Genomic DNA, 18,794 nt, shown 5'->3' on the forward strand with positions numbered 1-18,794 from the left:
TTCGCCATCTTGAATTCGCCATCTTGGCCACGTGGTAGGTTAAGGGTTTGGCTCCATCTGACCCTTAACCTTCCACTAAGTTTACTACTCCATCTATTCTAAGGTGCCTTGCTAACAAGTTGCTCTTTTCACAGGCCCTGGTAACGGAGGCCCAACCATCTGATATGCTTTGTTAGCAAAGATGTCTAAACGTTGTCGAAATTTTAGGTTTTGAGTTTTGCCTTTTTTGTTTTGTGTTGTATATTCTACTACTGACTACATGGTTCTAAAATACTGGGCATATCTATGCTAAAATTCTCATCACATCTAATGAGTTTTGTTATTTCAGAATATTTGTTGGTCAATTCTTGATAAGAACCAGGTAAGCTCTACTTATTCTACTTGATCTCCTTGTTGCTTTAATTGGAAATAATAAAGGGCTTTTGTGGCAAAGATTTTGGTTCAAAGCCAGTCCAGGCTGAAAAATCCCTAAGACTCCATCTCCCAACTAACCTGCAAAGAGCCAGGCTGGAAGCATGGCTCAAGACTCTTATCTCTAACCAGCCAAATACTGGAAGTGCTATTGTAACTCAATGTGGTAGAGCACTAGCCTTGAGCAGAAGTGCTCAGGGACAGTGCCCAGGCCTTGAGTTCAAACCTCCTTAAATAATAGTGGTACTATAACTCAAAGTGGTTCAGTGCTAGCCTTGAGCAGAAGTGCTCAGGGACAGTGCCCAGGCCTTGAGTTCAAACCTCCTTAAATACTAGTGGTATTATAACTCAAAGTGGTTCAGTGCTAGCCTTGAGCAGAAGTGCTCAGGGACAGTGCCCAGGCCTTGAGTTCAAATCTTGAATACCAACTGGGACAAGCCATCCCAGCAACGAGTACCTAGACTCAGCCAGTCTGGGGAACAAGGGAACATGGAGAAGAGTAAGAGGAGATAATGTCACATCAGCTACTTTGTGCCTGCCATTTCAAAATTAACCAGAGCCGGGAGGTCAGTGGAAGTAAGAAGCCTACCCAGCTAATGTCTATACCTGTGTACCTATTAACTGAACAGGAATTTATATTCTTGCCTTTGTCACCTGACTTCTCTACCTAGTAGCCAGATGTCAGAAGTAGCTAGGGACATTTCTAACAACATTTTCAGCCCAAGTCCTTCCTCTTGCCATTTATTTGCTCTCTAGTATTTTTTTCCAGCCCCTCAATGCTCATGAGACTTCTCCAGACTTCACCTAAGGACTCACGCCACCAAGGGACAGCTGCTGCTCATGCCTTCTCTGGGAGGAGACCAAATTCCAGCCTTTTACCCCTATTGTCGACGCCCCTTGTCAGCAGGAAGTAGCCAGAGAGAATCCTCGCCCTATTTCATGATTATTAAAAGGCTGGAATGTAAGGTCCGCTCCTGGATGGCTAGCAGACTCCACCCTCCTCGCAGCAAAGTCTCCACCCAGTACCTGCATTACCTAGGCAACTGGGACACCTGGAAGAGGTCACATCTGCATCCGCTGAGGTCACATCTGAATTTGATGTGGCCACACCTTTCCCCGCCCATACCCTAGATAAGGGCAAGCCCTGGCCCAGACTCTCTCTTTTTTCTCTCTCTGTTCATTTCTAGCTCTTGCTCTTCTAGCTCTCTTGCTCTTGCTCTTCTTTTCTAGCTCTCTCTGCTCTCTCTGTGCTCTAGCTCTTTCCTCTCTCTTTCCCAGCCACGTGGAGTGCCAACCTTGCCTGGTCCCAGCAGGTCTACTGAATAAACCTACCCCTTACCTGAATACCACGTGCGTGCTGGTGCAGTTTTTACTCGGCTACCTCTTTTTAAAAACCTAACACTGGGTAGCAGGCAGACAGTCACACAGACCGCGGACATTTCTTTCTCTAATATTTTCCACAAGAACATGCCATGAGGAAATACCAGCAAAACCCACGGGTCAGAGAAACAAGCTGGGCTACAGCTGAGGCTGAGGTACCAGTTGTGGCCACATTCTGGGGCATGATACAAATGATCTTATATTTCAGGGCCTCAAGAGGACAAGACTGGCCAGGTTCAAGGTCAGGTGCCAATCTGGAGCTCTGGGCCCCCTGGCTGGGGGCCTCCGCTGGCAGAGTTATGAGTCTGGAGCTGAAGCAGTTCTTCTGAAAGACAATGGCTCCCCGGGGGCACAGGAGGCTGTTGGGGCGTTGCTAAGCAAAGTAGAAATCAAAACATCTGTTTGAAACACTAGCTGAGCCCAAGACAAAGCCAACTGGCTAGTTACTCACTGAAGATCTCTCCTGTCCTGCCCACTGCCTTTCTCCCTCCCCAAAACAGCCAGGCCACAGAGAACCTTAGGGACCTGGGGGAGACCTCAAAAAGCATCAGCTAAGCGAATGCTCCGCCTCCAACTGGCTCCACAACGTCACAGCCCCGCCAGAGAACATGGGAGGGAGGTTGAGCTGCCTGTGGCCAAAGCTGGAAACCATCTGTGTGGCTGGGGCCTTCGCTGTCCACAGCCCTGCTCCAGCAGGCACCCTGGCTGCGGTGACCAGACCCGAGTAAGAGACTAGCCACCAAGCCTTTGTACGACAGTCTTTCCACCTTAAAAAGAAACATTTCAGGAAAGCAATCTGTACCTTACAAAAAAAAAAAAAAAAACCAAAGCAAAAATCTTGGCACATGGCTGGGCTCTGTCAGGGACGGGAAGCCCAACCCTGAGGCTCCACCCACCCAGCTCAGGTTGGCGCGGGCGGCCCAGGAGGGGCAGCGAGGCCCAGGAGGGGCAGGGCCTCTCTTCACTGGCCTTCTGCCCCACAGAGAACAAGAAGCTAAGGTCTAGGGATCCAGGCTCGAAGCCAGCCCGGGCAGAAAAGTTCATGAGACTCTTATTACCAGTGAACCAGCAAGAAAACTGGAAAGTGGAGGCATGGTTTTAATAGTAGTGCTGAAAAGCCAAGCAAGTGTGAGGGCCCCAGTTCAAGCCCCAGTACTGGCACCAGACAAAAGCAAAACAACAACCACAGCAACAACCAAAACCTGCTTGGCCCCATCTCCTGGACTAGTGGATGTGTCCTCTGGAGGGGCCTTCAGTACCCCTTCTCCCTGTGAGGGATCCTCAACAACTTCATTGTTTTTCCAATCAGGAACACATTGTGTCCCCAGGCCCAGCTGCCTTCCAGCGGCTCTTCCAGTTTCTCCACCACTTCCTCCTGAACAGACCCGTAAAACCAGTTCCCAGGTACCCCCACCCACCAGCTCCCTGCCTCAGGTAATTCCTCCCCGGGAAGTCCCCTCCCTGCCTCTCCCCCCTGCCACCCCCAGGCTCTGTGGAGCTGAAGGAGCCCCACCCCGCCACAGCTCGCGTGTGCCAGCAGCGATCCGCCACACTACGGGAAAGGGGAGCGTGGATGGTGGATGGACTGGAAAGCACAGCGTAGGGGAGAAACGCAAGGAAAAGCAGGTGTAGACACCTAGGGGTGCTGCTGACGGAGGACTCACAGGTGGAATTGGGACCCTGATGGAAAGTTCTAGACAGGGTGAGGAAATCAGGCCAGAGGCTGGAGATAGCATTTAGAATAGAACAGGATGGGACAGACACCTTGCTTCTCCTAGGCTGCCCGTCTGCCGCCGCACTGGTAATTCTGCACAGCCTGCAATGATGTGATCAATGACCACATGGCCCTGGGCAGACAGAAGGTTCCCTAACCTTTTGGAGGAGTGGTGAGGACAGGGCCGGGCGGAGCTGCTTCACAGGGGAACAGGCAGGAAGGTGAACACAGATCTTGAAGGCAGTGGGGGATGCAGGAACTGAGATGGGGGACCAGGGCAGGACAGGATTTCTTTCTTTTCTTTTGGTGCCAGTCACAGGCTTGAACTCAGGCCCTGGGTGCTGTGGCTGAGCTCCTTTCGCTCAAGGCTAGCACTCTACCATTTGCTTTTTCTGAGTATTTTATTGGAGATAAGGAGACTCCCTTGCCCAGGGCTGGCTTCTAACTACAATCCTCAGATCTCAGCCTCCAGAGTAGCTAGGATTACTGGTATAAGCCACCAGCCCTCCGGGCTAAGACAGGATTTCTTAACCAGGAAGTGTAGCCACTTGCCGGTAGAGTGGCGGGAAGGGGAGCCTGTGGGAGAAGGTCTTAAAAGGTGAACATGCACAGGAGAGGTGAGAGAGGTCTTCCACCTGACCAAGGCAGAGCAGTAAACAGAGCTGGATGCCAGTAACAAGTGACAGCTCTCTCCCAATAACTTTGACTTTCTCAGGAAAACAGGAAGCAAAAGAGGGCTCGGATGCCTGACAGTCAACCTAAACACCAAACAGCCACAGTGAGAGACACAAGCCCACACAGGGAGAAGGGGGCTGGGCTCACTCCAGGCTGGCACTTTCCGTGGAGGGAGAGTGGGAGAGGTGTGCCCCTCTGGACAGGGCCATGACTGGGGGAGGGAATTCAAGCAGCAAGAGGGAGGGGAGGAGCTAGAATGGACCGGTGCCCTGAGGATTGGTGGGCTTCGGGACTAGGTTCATGGGGAGAACCGGGTCTGGGGCTTGGCTGTGAGGGGTCTATGGAGGGATGGAGCATGGTCTGGACCTGACCTCCGCTAGGCTGCAGAGAGCAGAGAAGGAGCAGGAAATGGAGTTCTGTGGCCAGAAGGTGGCTCCCACAGAGGGTGCAGTTCCTTGAGGGGCTCCTTCCTAGGGAGGAGGGGGTGCCCTGGCCAGAGCAGTGGAAGGTTGAGAGGCCTCAAGAGATGGCCCAGTTTGGGGGAGTGTGTACAGGGAAGGGGAGGGGAGAGGAGGGGAGAGTTGAAAAGAGATGGAGCCCGGGAGAGGAGTAGAGTTACTGAAGACAAGACAGTTCCAGAAGGCCCAGGGAAGAGCTAGACAACCCAGCAAGATTGGCTCCTACTCCATGTCTGAATCCAGAAGACAGGCAGAAGTTCCTTTATCAGGTGTCTGTGTCAGGAGTGGGCCAGACCTGAGTGGTCGTCCATGTTATGTATCAACGAAGACCAACCACCTCCCAGTGCTGCAGCCTGGGTCTCGGGAAGCCCAGCTCTGGGTGAGCACAGTGGCTCACAGCCTAGGACAGCCGATCACCCAAGTTAAACTCCAAGCCAGCCCAGTAGTGGCATGGGCTGTTCACAGGCCCACGCCTCGTTGTATCTGGGGACACGTGTGATTCTTTCATGGTGCATGACTGGAGCAAAGCATGCTGGGCCAGTCACAGAAGCCCTGACAGCACGGGCGCGCTCTCTCCCAGTTTTCCACAAAAGGACAGAAGAAACCTAGGGTACCTTCCCACCTTGAACAAAGAACGGCCTCCAGGTCGGGTCAGGCCCAGGTCCTGGAAACATAATCATGTCAGTGCCAGGGGTCTTGATGTCCCCTGGGATCTGGCCACAAGTTCTAGCAACAAAGGTCAAGGTGTCGGCTAACTTGGACAGGGCCTCATGATCTTTCATGTGCTCACATATTTTATATAAAGGTGAGCATTTCACGGGCTGGGAAGGTAGCTCAGTGGTAGAGTGCTTGCCTAGCATGCATGAGGCCCTGGGTTCCATTCTTCAGTACCACATAAACAGAAAAAGCCAGCAGTGATGCTGTTGCTCAAGTGGTAGAGTGCTAGCCTTGAGCAAAAAGAAGCTTAAGGACAGTGTCCAGGCCCTGAGTTCAAGCCCCAGGACTGGCAAAAAAAAAAAAAAAGGTGAGCATTTCACAACAGGTCCCCTTTCAAGGCCCGGGGGTGAGGGGGGAGGTGGGTTGAGTGCTCTTGCAAATAAGCTCCTTATCTGTCTCTAATGCCTTCCCTAGGAATTGCAGAACTGCATAGTCATCCTAATCCTCACCTACCACAGAGCAGGACGCCTCACCTTTCACCTGTTTCCCCACCCCACACTCAAGGTGGCCTCCTTGCAGCAGCCACCGCCTCCAGGCCCTTCCTGGTCCTCCCAGGCCCAGTGGCTTGGGCCTCACCCGTCAGAGTCCAGCCCTGGGCCTGAGGCTCCAGGTCTCAACTGGAACCTAAGCAGGTGTCCCTGAAGGAAAAGCCCAGTCTGGGCTTGCCGAGATGCCCACGGGGCCCACGCAGGGAATCTGCACACAAGAGAACCAAATGTCCTGGGGGGAAAGGGAGGCCCTGAGGCTGGAGACAGGTGTGCGGGCACAGCTGTGTGCCTGGGAGGGCAGGGCGACTGATAGACGTGATGATGTCACCCAGCCATTTTCTGTGCCTGTATTGCAGGACAAATGGGAGAGGAGACAACACTCAGCCTTCACCCATCTTCGCCTGGCCACACAGATGGCTGTGCCAGGCAGAGCAAGAGCAAGCTAGCCCGGCGCCAGTGTTTTGTCCTTTGTCTTTCTCTTTTAGAGAAGCGCTTATTGTATCCCCCAGCAGGTGGTCTGTTTCCTGATCTACAGGAGCTCTTTCATCTACTATGGTCATCCATCTCAGCCTTTCAGTGTTGCAAAGGGCTGTGGGTGGTATCCTTCAAGCTACTGCTGTTCTTCTAATAATACCTGTGGTATCTTTTGATGGGCTACACAGTTAGATTTCTCTGTAGCGTAATCTATCAGAGTGACACAGCATGACAAGGCAGGAGGCGGGTAGAAGTGTGCTGCCATCCTATCAGATCCACCCATCCGCTAAGAGATAATCTCACTCGGTGACAATTCGTGGAGCTATGTTCAAAGTATACTCCTTTATTAATTTGTACATCTCAATAAAAATACTTCTTAAAACTTTTTTTTTCTAATATGATTTTTGATGCATCGTTTTGAAAGTCTGCACACAATGAAGCTAGAAAGCATCCCATATTTTCGTCTACTACTTTGGCAGCTGGAATTTGTTTCCATTTAATCATCTCTGGAAAATTTATGTGCATGGCCCTCACACTCTTGCTTGGCTTTTTCTGTTTAAGGCTGGTGCTCTACCAGTTAAGCCACACCTCCACTTCTGGCTTTTTACAGGTTAACTGAAGAGAAGAGCCACCAGAATAGCTAAAGTTAAATGTGTGAGCCACCATTGTTCAGCTGGCATTTATTTTAAAGTACAATACAAGGTAGGACTCTAACTTAAGTGCCCAGAGGACAGTTGTGATCAAAGGCTTAGTGAAATCTTGATTTCCTGGAGAGTTTCTCATGTCTGATTCCCTGACTCTAGTACCCACTGCTATAGTACAGGTGTGGTTTGGCCCCTAAAGGCTCAAGTGCAGGAAGTATGGTCTCCACAAGGCAGCATGGAAAGGAGGTGGGACACGTAGTAGGACATAACTTCCTAAAGTGACTTCCTACTGTGCAACTCATGAAAAACTGATGATTAGTTTCCTCAAGAACCACAGTGAGTTATTATAAAGAGAGCCTGGGAAGTGGCGCATGGCTCAAGTGGTAGAGTGCTAGCCTTGAGCTGAAGAGCTGAGGGACAGCGCCCAGACCCAGAGTTCAAGCCCCACAACCAACGGGGGGGGGGGGGGGGGGAGAGAGAGAGAGAGAGAGAATGAGAATGCGCCTGGTCTACCCCAGGTCTCCCAAGTCCAGAGGCCAATGCAAGTGCCAAGCTCTGAGACCTCCAGAACTATGGGCTACATAATCTCTTTTCTTTTTTTTGGGGGGGGAACCCGGGGCCTGAACTCTGGGCCTGGACGCTGTCCCTCAGCTCTTCAGCTCAAGGCTAGCGCTTCTACCACTTGAGCCACAGCGCCACTTCCAGCTTTTTTTCTTTTTGCTTATGTGGTGCTGGAGAATCGAACCCAGGGGCTCATGCATGCAAGGCAAGCAAGCGCTCTACCACTGAGCCACCTTCCCAGCCCCAATCTCTTTTCTTTATAAAGTGCTCAGCTCAGGAACAGAAATGGACTCAGATGCCTAGGAACCTCATAAAGGTAGAACGCCACCTGTTAACAACTTATGCCTTCACTGGCACGAGTGAATTATAACTCCTCGCCAGGACACCAGGCTGGGGACTTCCTTAGGCGTGGTAACTTTGATACTGGAGCACATCCCTCTCATGAACCCTGGAGTCTACCAGTCTGTATAAGGGATCTTGGCCGCTGTAAGCTGGGAGAGGTGGCCACTGCACAATGCAGCCCAAGTGCAGCGGAAGTGGCAGTGGTCACACTGCGGAGTGCAAGGTTCACTCTGAAGTTCCACAGAACAGTGGAACTCAATGGTAGGTTGGCTAGGGGGGGTGGGTGGGGGGAGGTGGAATCAGGATGCATCCCAGGTTCTTGTTGTGAGCAACTAACTGCCTGGATGAGGCAGCTGGAAGCCAAAATAGGAGGACTGAGGTAAGAAAAGGTTTGAGTGTGGGGAAGTCTAACTATCCTTTAAAAGCAGCCTATTCTCACGCCTCTAAGTCTAACTACTCAGGAGGCTGAGATGTGAGGACCGCAGCTCAAAGCTAGCCTGAGCAGTAAAGTCTATGAGACCCTTAGCTCCCATTAACCACCAGAAAACTGGAAGTGGAGCTGTGGTTCAGTGTGGTAGATCGCTAGACTTGAGCTAAAAAGCTTAGGTACAGCACCCAATTCAAGTCTCAGAACCACCACCATCACCACCACCACCACCACCACTAACAACAACAAACCCAGCCTTATAGTTGTACATAAAACTCCTCTTGGAACTTGACTGGATTTTCCTTCTAGTTGCTTGCATTTATAGGCGACTTGGGAGAACTACGATCTTGGCACCCAAGAATGTGTGGCTCACTCCATGCTGTACAGCTTTATAGCTTTCTTCTAAGCCTCACACATTTTGTTTATTCCCAGAAACTGTGCAGTGGGGAATTCTCTTTCCCATTGCCTTCTCTAATTGACTAACAATGCTCTAGGGGAAGACTATTGATTTTTATCTCTGGCCATAGAAAAAAACAGCCAGTGGGCCAACTCCCGAGGCTAAGGCACCTGCGCATCTGCAACTCTAAGAGTTACCACCATTTCCCACTGACTTTAACTCTCCTATCCCAGTGTGCCGCACCTGTGCATCCGTCCATCTCCTGCGGGACACCCAACAGCCCAGAGGGCACTATGGTTTCACGCACAGACACTGCAGGACCCAGCTCTTGGGGTTTCTGAGTGTACCGTCTTGTCAAAGTCTCCAGAGTGTTCAGGAGGAAGACGGGAGTCACAGAATAGAGCAAGGGCCCTCTACAGGCCAGGGAAGGGTAGACCCATCAACTCAGACCACTATCAAGTCTATGCCTGTTTGCATTTGTTTTTCTTTTGGTAAGGTTGGAACTCGGGGCAGGACATCACTTGAGCCACACAGATCCGTGCCCCAATCCTTTTATGTTTTTAGCTATCTTCCAGATAGAGTTTTGCTGAGACTGACCTCAGACCACGGTCCTCCTGCTGACACGTGATATGTAGCTGGAATGGCAGGTGCATGCCCTCCTATCTAGCTTGTTTGTTGAGACGACTCTTGTCAACTTTTTTTTCCCAGGCTGGCCTCAAACTGCAATTCAACCAATCTTGGCCTCCTGAGTAGCTGGGATTACAGGAGTGAGCCACCAGAGCTGGCTCCCCCATTCACTCTCTGAAGGCAAAGTTCCAGCAAGCTCTCAGTAACCTAATTTCCCTGACAGTAAACTGAACCAGAAACCTAAAAGGGAGATTGCAGCCGAAATCACACACACATTGAGAAACAGGGAGCAGAGCTTAAGTCTGTTTTGTACATTTCATATATTTAGGCTTCTACACTTATATCCAGTCTTAGGAGTAACCTACAGACAAACTTCCATATTGGATTAGAAAATCATATCAGAGGGTTAGAAAGGTAGCCAGCATTCTTGAGATACCGAGAGAGACAGACAGACAGACAGAGACAGAGAGCTGGACCAATCTCTTACAACCACACAGGTCAGAGAAGCCACTGGCAGTTGGCTCTCCAGGAGGCTGGAGGGCTGCATGGACCAAACACAGGTCCAGCAGACTCCCAGCTCTGAAAGTAGGGCAGGGTGGGGGAAGAGACCCAGAGAACCTCAAAGAAGGTTCAGACGGACTTCCTGTCAAATTTTAAAAAGTATCTTAATGGATATCATAACTTTCTCTGTCAATAAACAATACCACTAGAATAGACAACAACATTCTATTGTATCTGAATATAAACAATGTTTATGACCAGACAGCATCATTCAGCCTTCATCCCAAAATACTCTTGTCTGGAGGAGAGGTGGGGTGGTCTACAATCCCTACACAGACCACAACCCTCTCCCTAGCCAAAAAAAAAAAAAAAACCCAAAAAACTATTCCAAGCCTAGTGCCAGTGACTCACGCCTCTAATCCCAGCTACTCAGGGGGCTGAGATCTGAGGATCATGGTTCAAAGCCAACCTGAGCAGGAAAATGCATGAGACTCATATCTCCAATTAACCAGCAAAATGTTGGAAGTAGAGTTGTGGCTCAAGTTGTAGAGTGTTAACCTTCAGCAAAAAAGCTCAGAGGCACAACACAAAGCCCCAGATTGAAGTCCCAGGACAAGCACGCACGCGCGCGCGCGCGCGCACACACACACACACACACACACACACACACACACACACAAATGTCAAGGGATCTTAATGAGAGTGTGCTGAAGCAGCCATGGAATTAGCATGGTTGATGATGCATGCATCATATTTTGAGTTCCCAACTTAAGCTTAAATTGCTACCACTCTGTTTAAGTTCTTTGCTGCTGATCTGAGAGGAAAGTAGCAGAATCAAGAAGACGATTTCATGCATTTTCATAAACTCAGAAGCAATCGATGAAAAACATATCATATCAGATTTTTAGGTTCAGCTCAGACCGCAAAGCCATCTTAGACTGCACTTTGCCAGATCACTTCCCCTAAGATCGCAGTTTCTGGGCAGGTCAAACTTTGAAGTGAGTGAAGCTGGGCTGAAGAGACAGGCAGGACAGATAAAGGAGAGAGGATTGTGGGAAGCAGGGCCCAGCTATCAGATGAACATTAAACCAGTGCACAGCTTGACTTAAGGTGCACAGGCTCCACCTGCTTACACTTCACACACCCTCATTAAGTGAGGACACATAGAAACAAAGAGAGAAAAAGGCAGCTCTCTCCTCCCACCTTGCCTGTTTGCCCAAGTAATAAGTGTGCTCTGGGAACTGAACAGGAATATCTTATCTCAAAGAAAGACTCCCAGGGAAAAACATCACTTGGGAAAATGACTCCTCTGGGTACAAAGAATGTTTCGCAAAGGAAAATGTTTATCTCAAGGATGGACGACTTTCTTCAAGGGAGTATCTGGCAGAATCTATCCTTTGTTTCAACTGGGATGCACAAGTATCTAAGTGGTAACCACCCAAATTGCATTTAAGGAAAAAAATTAAAAACCCAGCTTGATGTCTCTGGGTTCCACTGGTAAGCCAATGTACCAGCAAAAGTGACTAAAAGTACCAAGTGTCGGGCCTTGGTGAGCATATACCCTAAGGTAAATGGGCTGCACCTCAGCCTGTGTTCACCATAGATATACTTTCAGGCGTATGTGGGCTCACTAAAAACTGACAGCGGGCAGGGGCTTGCTGCCACCCAGAGCAGGAGGGGACGAGGCCTGGGCACTCCCGTGACACACAAGCACCTCACTGTGGCATCTCATTTCCTCAACAATCTGCCTACAACGTAGGCTCAGACTTCCACACTCACATCCGGGGCCACCTGGAAAGTCCAGCACGGCTGCCGGCCCGTCCTGCACACCCATGGCGCCAGGGGCATCCGCCTGCCTGCTCCAAGGCGTTTTCTCTCCAGGAAGCTTTAGGAGCTGGCATCCTGCCAGCCCTGTGTGCCACAGGTGAAGATAGCTCTGGCCCACAGCACCAGCCAGGTGCAGCCAGACTTCCAGCGCAGGCCCCCGGTGAGGGGTAGCCGCACAGCCGCACCTCAAGGTCAAGCCCAGAGCTAAGGCCTGAGCATTCGCGGGGCAGAGCGCACCGCCCACAGACAGCGGACCGCTCAGCATCATGTCCAGCACCTCAGGACGACCCGGCCCATACCCATTCCCCACTCCCAGCGGTCTGACAGTCCTCACACGCAAAGCAGGACCTCGGGGAGCCAAGCCTGTCCTCAGCGCCCTGACACCGTGTCAGGAGGGAGCGTCCACACATGCGCACCTGACAGTACACATCACCACACACTAGCCACAAGAGCAAGCCATGGAACCAGCCTCGGCGCCCATCCACGGAGGAGTAGGGAAAGAGAATGTGGGATACATATGCAAGGATGCTTTTCTCAGCCCTTAAGCAGAACGAAATGATGTCATCTGCTGGAAAATGGATGGAAGCAGAGATACATAAAATAATCCAGTCCCACAAAGACAAGTATTATACGTTTTCTGTAACTTCTGGATGCTAGGGGAAACAAAACAAAATAACTAGAATCATGAGAGTAAAAGGAGGGCAACCAGGGAGGTACAGAGGGAAAGAAAAGAGGAGAGAGAAGAAAGGGGACAGAAAGCGAGGGGTGCATATAATCAGAGTACAGTAGGAACATACATGGAAATGTCATGACAAAACCCCTTCCCATGTACCACTTGATATATGCCAATTGGAAGAAGGAAAGAGAGGAACGGGAGGAGAGAAGCAGGAGGGTGGAAAGGAAGGAGAGAGGAAGGCAAGAAAGGAGGCAGGGAAGGAAGGAAGGAGAGGAGGGAAGGAAGGTAGGAGGGAGGGGAGAAAGGAGAAGGGAAGGGAGAATGGGAGAAGGGAAGAAGGGAAGGAGGGAAGAAGAGAGGGAAAGAGGGAGAGAGGCAGGGAGAGAAAGAGAGAGGGAGAGAGGGAGGGAAGGAGAGAGGGAAAGAAGAAGGCAGGGAAGGAGAGAGAGAGGGGAAAAGGGAGGGAGGGAGGAAGGGAGGAAAAGAGGAAAGGAGGAAGGAAGTTGACAGGAGGGGGCTAAGCTCTGGCCCTAAGAACCACAGGCTTGAAGGCCACACATGAACCTGAAGCTCCTTCTGCTCACGCTGCCCTCTGCTCGGTGGTGACTGGCTCCCAGGCAGAAGCTTCCTCTATGAAAAAGCATGCCAGAGGCACCGTACACCCATCCCAACGCAGCAACTGAGCCACCACGCGGCACTCTCCGGCAAGCCGCAACTTCGAGGACATGAGTTTTGGGACAATGGAGCAAAATGAGTTTTTCCACACAGGTCTTCATTTCCTTGTCTGCTTAGAAAAAGGCCTTACTGACCACACTGTTCTCTGGAAGAGCCTTGGAGCCTGACTCAAACCATGGCTCTGCCAATAACTACAGGTAGAACCTAGGCACGTTTTCATGCCTCCTATACCTCAGTTTCCCCAGGTGTAAAATGAAGGTTATTAACACCTGCTTTGTTGTGAAGATTGAATAAATGTATATATGTAAACCACTTAGAATAGCATCTGGTGCATGGTAATTAAGTATTAGCCTCTATCAAGTTCAACTCAAGATTATTTAACCAGTAAAAATTTCAAAGTGGCTTACAACCAACATCCTTGAAGCAGAAGTGGGGAATCATGGTCTAAGAATATTGCCTTCTCTTGGTGGTGGTACCGTAGTTTGAACTCAGGGCCCTCTGCCACTTGGCCAGCCTGATCGGAGAATAGGTAGAATGCTGAGTGGAGGACATGTGTATTTTCAATGGTTTCCATCCTCTGTGCTGACGTTTCTGAGAGAATGACTCACACGTTCATGAACAGTAGGAGAAAGCCACTTCCAGTGGGGCCCTGGAAACAGGAAGTGCCCTGACTGCTCTGTTCTGTATTGAAGGGGACTCAGACTGACCTCAGTGCACGGACAGCAAGGTCGGTGGCTCAGGGGGCTTGGGTTTTAAATGCTCAGCCTAGCCAGAGGCAAACATGTGTGTCTCAAGCTGGAATAGCCTCCTCGCAAGCAGCTCTCCCCCAGAAATGCTTCCAGACCTCAATCTCATACTCAAACTGGAGCACGGGCCAGCTCATCCAGAGCTCACAGTTCAAGTGGACCAGTGGGAACAGCGGATAGTCTCCATCCTCAGGCAGCAGGATCACAGCAACTGAGCAGCAAAAACCACACAGAGAAACCTGGGCACCCAAGGGATGCTCCAAACAGACAGACTGTTGCAAGCCCGATGCACGCCATGCTAGTGTCTGTTAACTACCTGGCCTACAGAGAGAGTCAGCAGACCCCCACCCCACATGTTGAACTCTTATGTTTCCAGTCACAAAAAGCTTGAATATAATACATCTCTCCTCCTACCTTGAAAAAAAAATCACCCCATAACTAACTGGAAGCCAGGTCTAGAAGGTGGCCAGCAGGGAGAGTCACCTTGGCCAGGTCCCTAATCTTCAAGTGACTTCCCAACTGCCAACCTTCAGAGCAGGAGATGCCCGGCTAGCCTGGGCCCAGTCTGGCCTGGGATGGACAGCACACCGCCCAGCCAGGGAGAAGGTCCCTCCGCAGCAGGAAGCAAACTGGGTCATCAGCACAGCAAGCCCCTGGGGTGCTGTCTCATGGTGGGGAAGGGCAAACACCTTTAAAGGCTAGGCGCACAGTCCCGGCCCTCTTTTGCCCTGGCTTAGGGCTGGTGCTGCAGAAGGGCCCAGACTTTTCTCCCAGAAGCCCAAAGAAATTTAGGGACATCCAAATGAAGTCTCAGCCTGAGTCCCCATCCCTTCCGACCCACTCCAGCAAGGCCAGGGGAGGAAGAGGCAGGACCTGACAAACAAGTGAGTCTACACACACACACACACACACACACACACACACACTCGCCTGAGTCCACATACCAACACTCAGCAGCCACCCCAACTGGGGGTTGTGTGGAGAACCCTAACTCTGGAGCACTGGTACTCACACTAAACAGATGAACTCCTATTGTCTCTCACCAGGTCCACCCTAAATCTAAAACAGACAGGCAGAGACAACTGGACTAGGGGCAGAGAGCCACTGCCTGCTAATTCTGGACTATGAGCTGCTGTAGGAGGCTGCCTCTGCTGGGCACTGAAGAAGCTCCTCCCACTGGGTCACGTGGTGAAGGAGAGAACAACCGTTAGAACTGAGGTGAGAACCTTTCGCTTTTCTGCCTTAGGAGGCCGGGCTCTCAGAAGCAGAAATTTGGAAAGAGTCCTTCAGTAATCTCCCTGCAGGCAAGCCAGACAGCCTCCTGTGAGATCACCTGCCACATTCCCTGTTAGAACAGGAGGACAGGTTAGAACAGGTGAAGATGGGTTAGAACAAGTTAGAACTGGAAGAGTCCAGCCATCAGTCAATCACGTGTCGTTGGCTTTTCCTAAACTCTCCAATCCACTTCAAGACCCCTAACATCACACACTGCCTCAATATTTGAAGGAGGCACTGAACCCTTTTGTGAGAGAGGTGTGTCACAGACTGCGAGGATGAGGGGACCTTTGGCGGGGAGGGGTGCAGTAGCACACATCTGCAGTACAGCTGGGCAGATTTTAGAAGCACTCAGGGATGGGAAAGACCGCAACCCACATGGCACCAGTCCACTCCACTGATCTCCAGGCTACCAGCACACCCTGGGGACACTGGGCACAGAAAACCACGGCGGGAGAGAAAAGGAAACTACCCCACCCACTGGCCTCTAGAAAAAAGGGAAAGGACGGGTTCGGCAGACACAGGGTATGGGCGGGCCAACCAAAGGAGAGAATACAAGCTTCCTGTGAAAAAGGGAAAGCACTCTTCACCTCGTCAAGGAAAAGAACACATCATAGCTACCTGGGCCCTGAGAACTAGAGAATTTCAAGAGCCACACTACCCAACAATGATAGAGGAGGATGTTTTTAAAGTTTGAGCCAGTAACTTTCTAGTAACAGAAGGCTCTGCTCTTATCATCTTTGGAGGACCAACATCATTAAATGCTACAGTTTCTTTCTAAGTATGGATCCATTTCATTTAATGAAGGAAAACAAGACTTTTCAGGCAGAGGTCTACTGAAAAAACAAATAGTAGGGACAAAGGTGAATGGGGGGGGGGGCGCGCGGTCCTGGGCTTGCCCACACCTTTCAATGCCTCCTGGTATAAGATCCTATGGACTGTACCACAATGCAATGTAAAAGCATCTGGGCCCAAACTCCATTTCCTAATGGAACAGATGCATTATACGACTTCTATTAATCTTTTTTTGGGGGGGGGATTTGTTGGTCATGGAACTTGAACTAAGCCCTGGCGCTGTCCCTGAGCTCTTCAGCTCAAGGCGAGCGCTCTATCACCTGAGCTACAGTGCCACTTCCAGTTTTCTGGCGGCTAATTGGAGATAAGAGACTCATGGACTTTCCTGCCTGGGCTGGCTTTGAACTGTTTTCCTCAGATCTCAGCCTTCTGAGTAACTAGGATTATAGGCATGAGCCACCAGCACTCAACTTCTGTTAATCATTTTTAAATCCTCATTTTTGAAAAAAAGTGAAGTATGCTGTTCCAAGTGGCTTCAAAAGAACTCTTACATGTGTATCAATTTTGCTTAACATCACTGCCATCCAACAGAAGGGCATTTTAATCTCTCTGATGAAAAAGTACTTTTGTGCCATGAAATTAATCTCTTCATTCTGATAAACAGGGTATAAAGTAGACACCTAAAATGGAATGGAAATTTCTGTGAATTTTTTTCCCCCTTCAAGGCCATAACAAATGACCAAACTTGGACTTTTTAGCACAGAACCCAGCTGGAATAATCTGGTAATGATTTAATCCATCATTTGCTTCACATTTTGATGCTGAGAATACAGGAGACATTGTTTCAGTAAATCCAGTGACTGAAAGCAAGCCAGACCACTATAGTTGGGTTTTGTTTTTAGGGTTTGTGTTTTTGTTGTTGTTTTATGTTTGAGTTTGTTTTGAGATATAGTCTACTCGTGGTTGGGTTTAAGCAATCCTCCCACCTCAGCTTTCTGAATAGCTAGGACTACAGGCATGCAGCACCATATCTCCCTATATAGATACATCAGGAGTCAATGGGAATCAGAAATAGTTCTTTCAAAGATAGGCATACATATGTGCAGACCTTAACTGAAGTCAATGCACACCAGTGCGAAAACAGAGACCAGAGATGCTTACAAAGATTTGTGCAAGCAAGTGCCACCTAAAACACAAGGGATCGGACCATGCTCTGCATTCTGTTCTCTAAGAACACCAGGAAGAGGGCACCGCTGGACACCCACTGCTCTAAGCCTGCTCTCCAGGGTTCCTGGTTAACATTCTAGCAATCCTCCCAGGTGCCACTCCTTTGGCGCCAGCTGGACCTGCGGCATAAAAGTCAGCCACAAGACTACTTCCCCACGTATATATGTCTTCCTCGATGGCAGACCAGGCAGCCATGCGTGGTCTGACATTACCCAAAGAGCCACACAGACGTCAGGTGGACTGTCTGCCTTGGGCAACAGCCTCTTCCGGCCTCTGTTTGTTCGTCTGTGAAATGGGGATAAAACAGGGCATCCGTAAAACTGTGCAAAGTGGCAACGATTGCCCCTCCAAAGTCCCTAACTCACCGGCGAGCGCCTGGGCGCCCAAAGCCCACGGTGCCACACCCACCCGGCTGGCGGATCCTCGTCCAGGGTCTGGCGACACAGCTTGATGCCTCTCACCCCGAGGTGTCACAGACCGGTTCCCCGAGTCCGCTCGGGTGCCCGGGCGCCACCCTGCGCCGGGGGAGCCAGCCAGACGCCCAGAACCGGCCCTGCCTTCGCCAACAGGTGCGCGGGCACAGCCGGCCACCAAGCAGCGGCGGCTCCGGGGACGGCGGGCGACAGACAGGGCGCCGGGGAGCGCCAGGTGTGGAAGCCCCGCGCTGTGGGCTCCCCAAGAACGGACCCCGGGGGCTGGGGTAGGGCGGGAACCCCGAGGAGCGGCTTCCCCAACGCCCTGCGCCCACCGGGCCGGCCTCGGGGCGCAAACCGGACCACCCTCGCCCCGGGGGTTCCCGCGCGGCCCCCGACGGCGCCCCTCGAGAGGGGAGGGCCCCGCGACGGCAGGGGCCGTGGGCTCCGCCGGGGTCGGGGTGGGGGGTCCCCGCCGGGGACGCGGTACTCACCCAGCGTGGCCACCGTGCCCGCCTCGAAGAGCAGAGCGTCGCCGCGGCCGCGCGCCTCCAGCAGGACGCTGCTCCCGCCCGCCGGCTCCAGCCGCCCCAGCAGCCGCAGCCCCTTGCTCAGGGCCATGGGCGCCGGGCGCCGGGCGCGCAGCCCGCCGCCGCTCCTCGCCGCCCTCAAGTTCCCGGAGTTTCACTTCGCGCCGCCGCTCCCGCTCCACGGGCTCCTCCCGCCGCCGGCCGCCCTCCCCTCCGCCTTCTTCCTCCTCCCTCCCCTCCTCCCCCTCCTCCGCCCGGCCGCGCCGCGCCACCCCCGGCAGGTGAGGGCGCGCCGCCGCCCCGGCCCGGCCCCGCGCGCTGCCCCGGCGCCGCGCTCCCCCCAGCGGCCAGGCAGCCGCGCGCGCCCCGCGCCGACGCGGCCCGGGCCGGGGCAGGACGTGCGCCCCTCGCGCCCCGGGCCGGGGGCCGCTGAGGCCGCAGCCCGCGGGGAGATTCCACACGTTCCCCGCCGCGGAGGAGGCTGCGGCCGCGGGCGGGGGCCGTGGTGAGCCGGGAACCTTCCTGGAAGCCCCGCAGCCTTATATGGGCAGCCCCGCGCCCCGGGGGCCCGGCCCGGCTGGAAACCACCGGCCCCTCCCGCCTGCCCCGCGCCCCGCCCGGCGCCACCTCCCTCGGCCCTCTCCGGAGCCGGGCGCTCGCCTCCCCGGACGGCCCGTTCCCATTCCGTGCCTCCGTTTCCCTGCCCGCGAGGCGGCCACGGTGAGGGCTGAGTTCGTGGTGAGTGCCCGGAGCGCGGGTGGGAACTCCGGGTCGGAAAACGCCGCCCTGCCCTGGGGGCCCCAGGACACGCGTG

The 18,794-nt window shown here is 52.4% G+C and overlaps 1 protein-coding gene across 2 annotated transcripts in view; it reads right to left on the bottom strand.

Moving 5' to 3' along the window:
• Synj2 (synaptojanin 2) overlaps positions 1-18,071 on the bottom strand; it is an 85,691-nt gene extending 67,620 nt beyond the window's left edge. For both annotated transcript variants that reach the window (XM_042702071.1, XM_042702070.1), the window contains exon 1: positions 17,945-18,071. In XM_042702071.1, coding sequence (XP_042558005.1) covers positions 17,945-18,071 — 127 coding nt within the window. The remainder of the gene's footprint in view (positions 1-17,944) is intronic.
• Between the last annotated feature and the right edge of the window lie 723 nt (positions 18,072-18,794).

This window comes from Dipodomys spectabilis, unplaced genomic scaffold (genome assembly GCF_019054845.1).
Source record: "Dipodomys spectabilis isolate Male_0828 unplaced genomic scaffold, ASM1905484v1 ptg000302l, whole genome shotgun sequence".
In the NCBI taxonomy this organism is placed as follows: Eukaryota; Metazoa; Chordata; class Mammalia; order Rodentia; family Heteromyidae; genus Dipodomys; species Dipodomys spectabilis.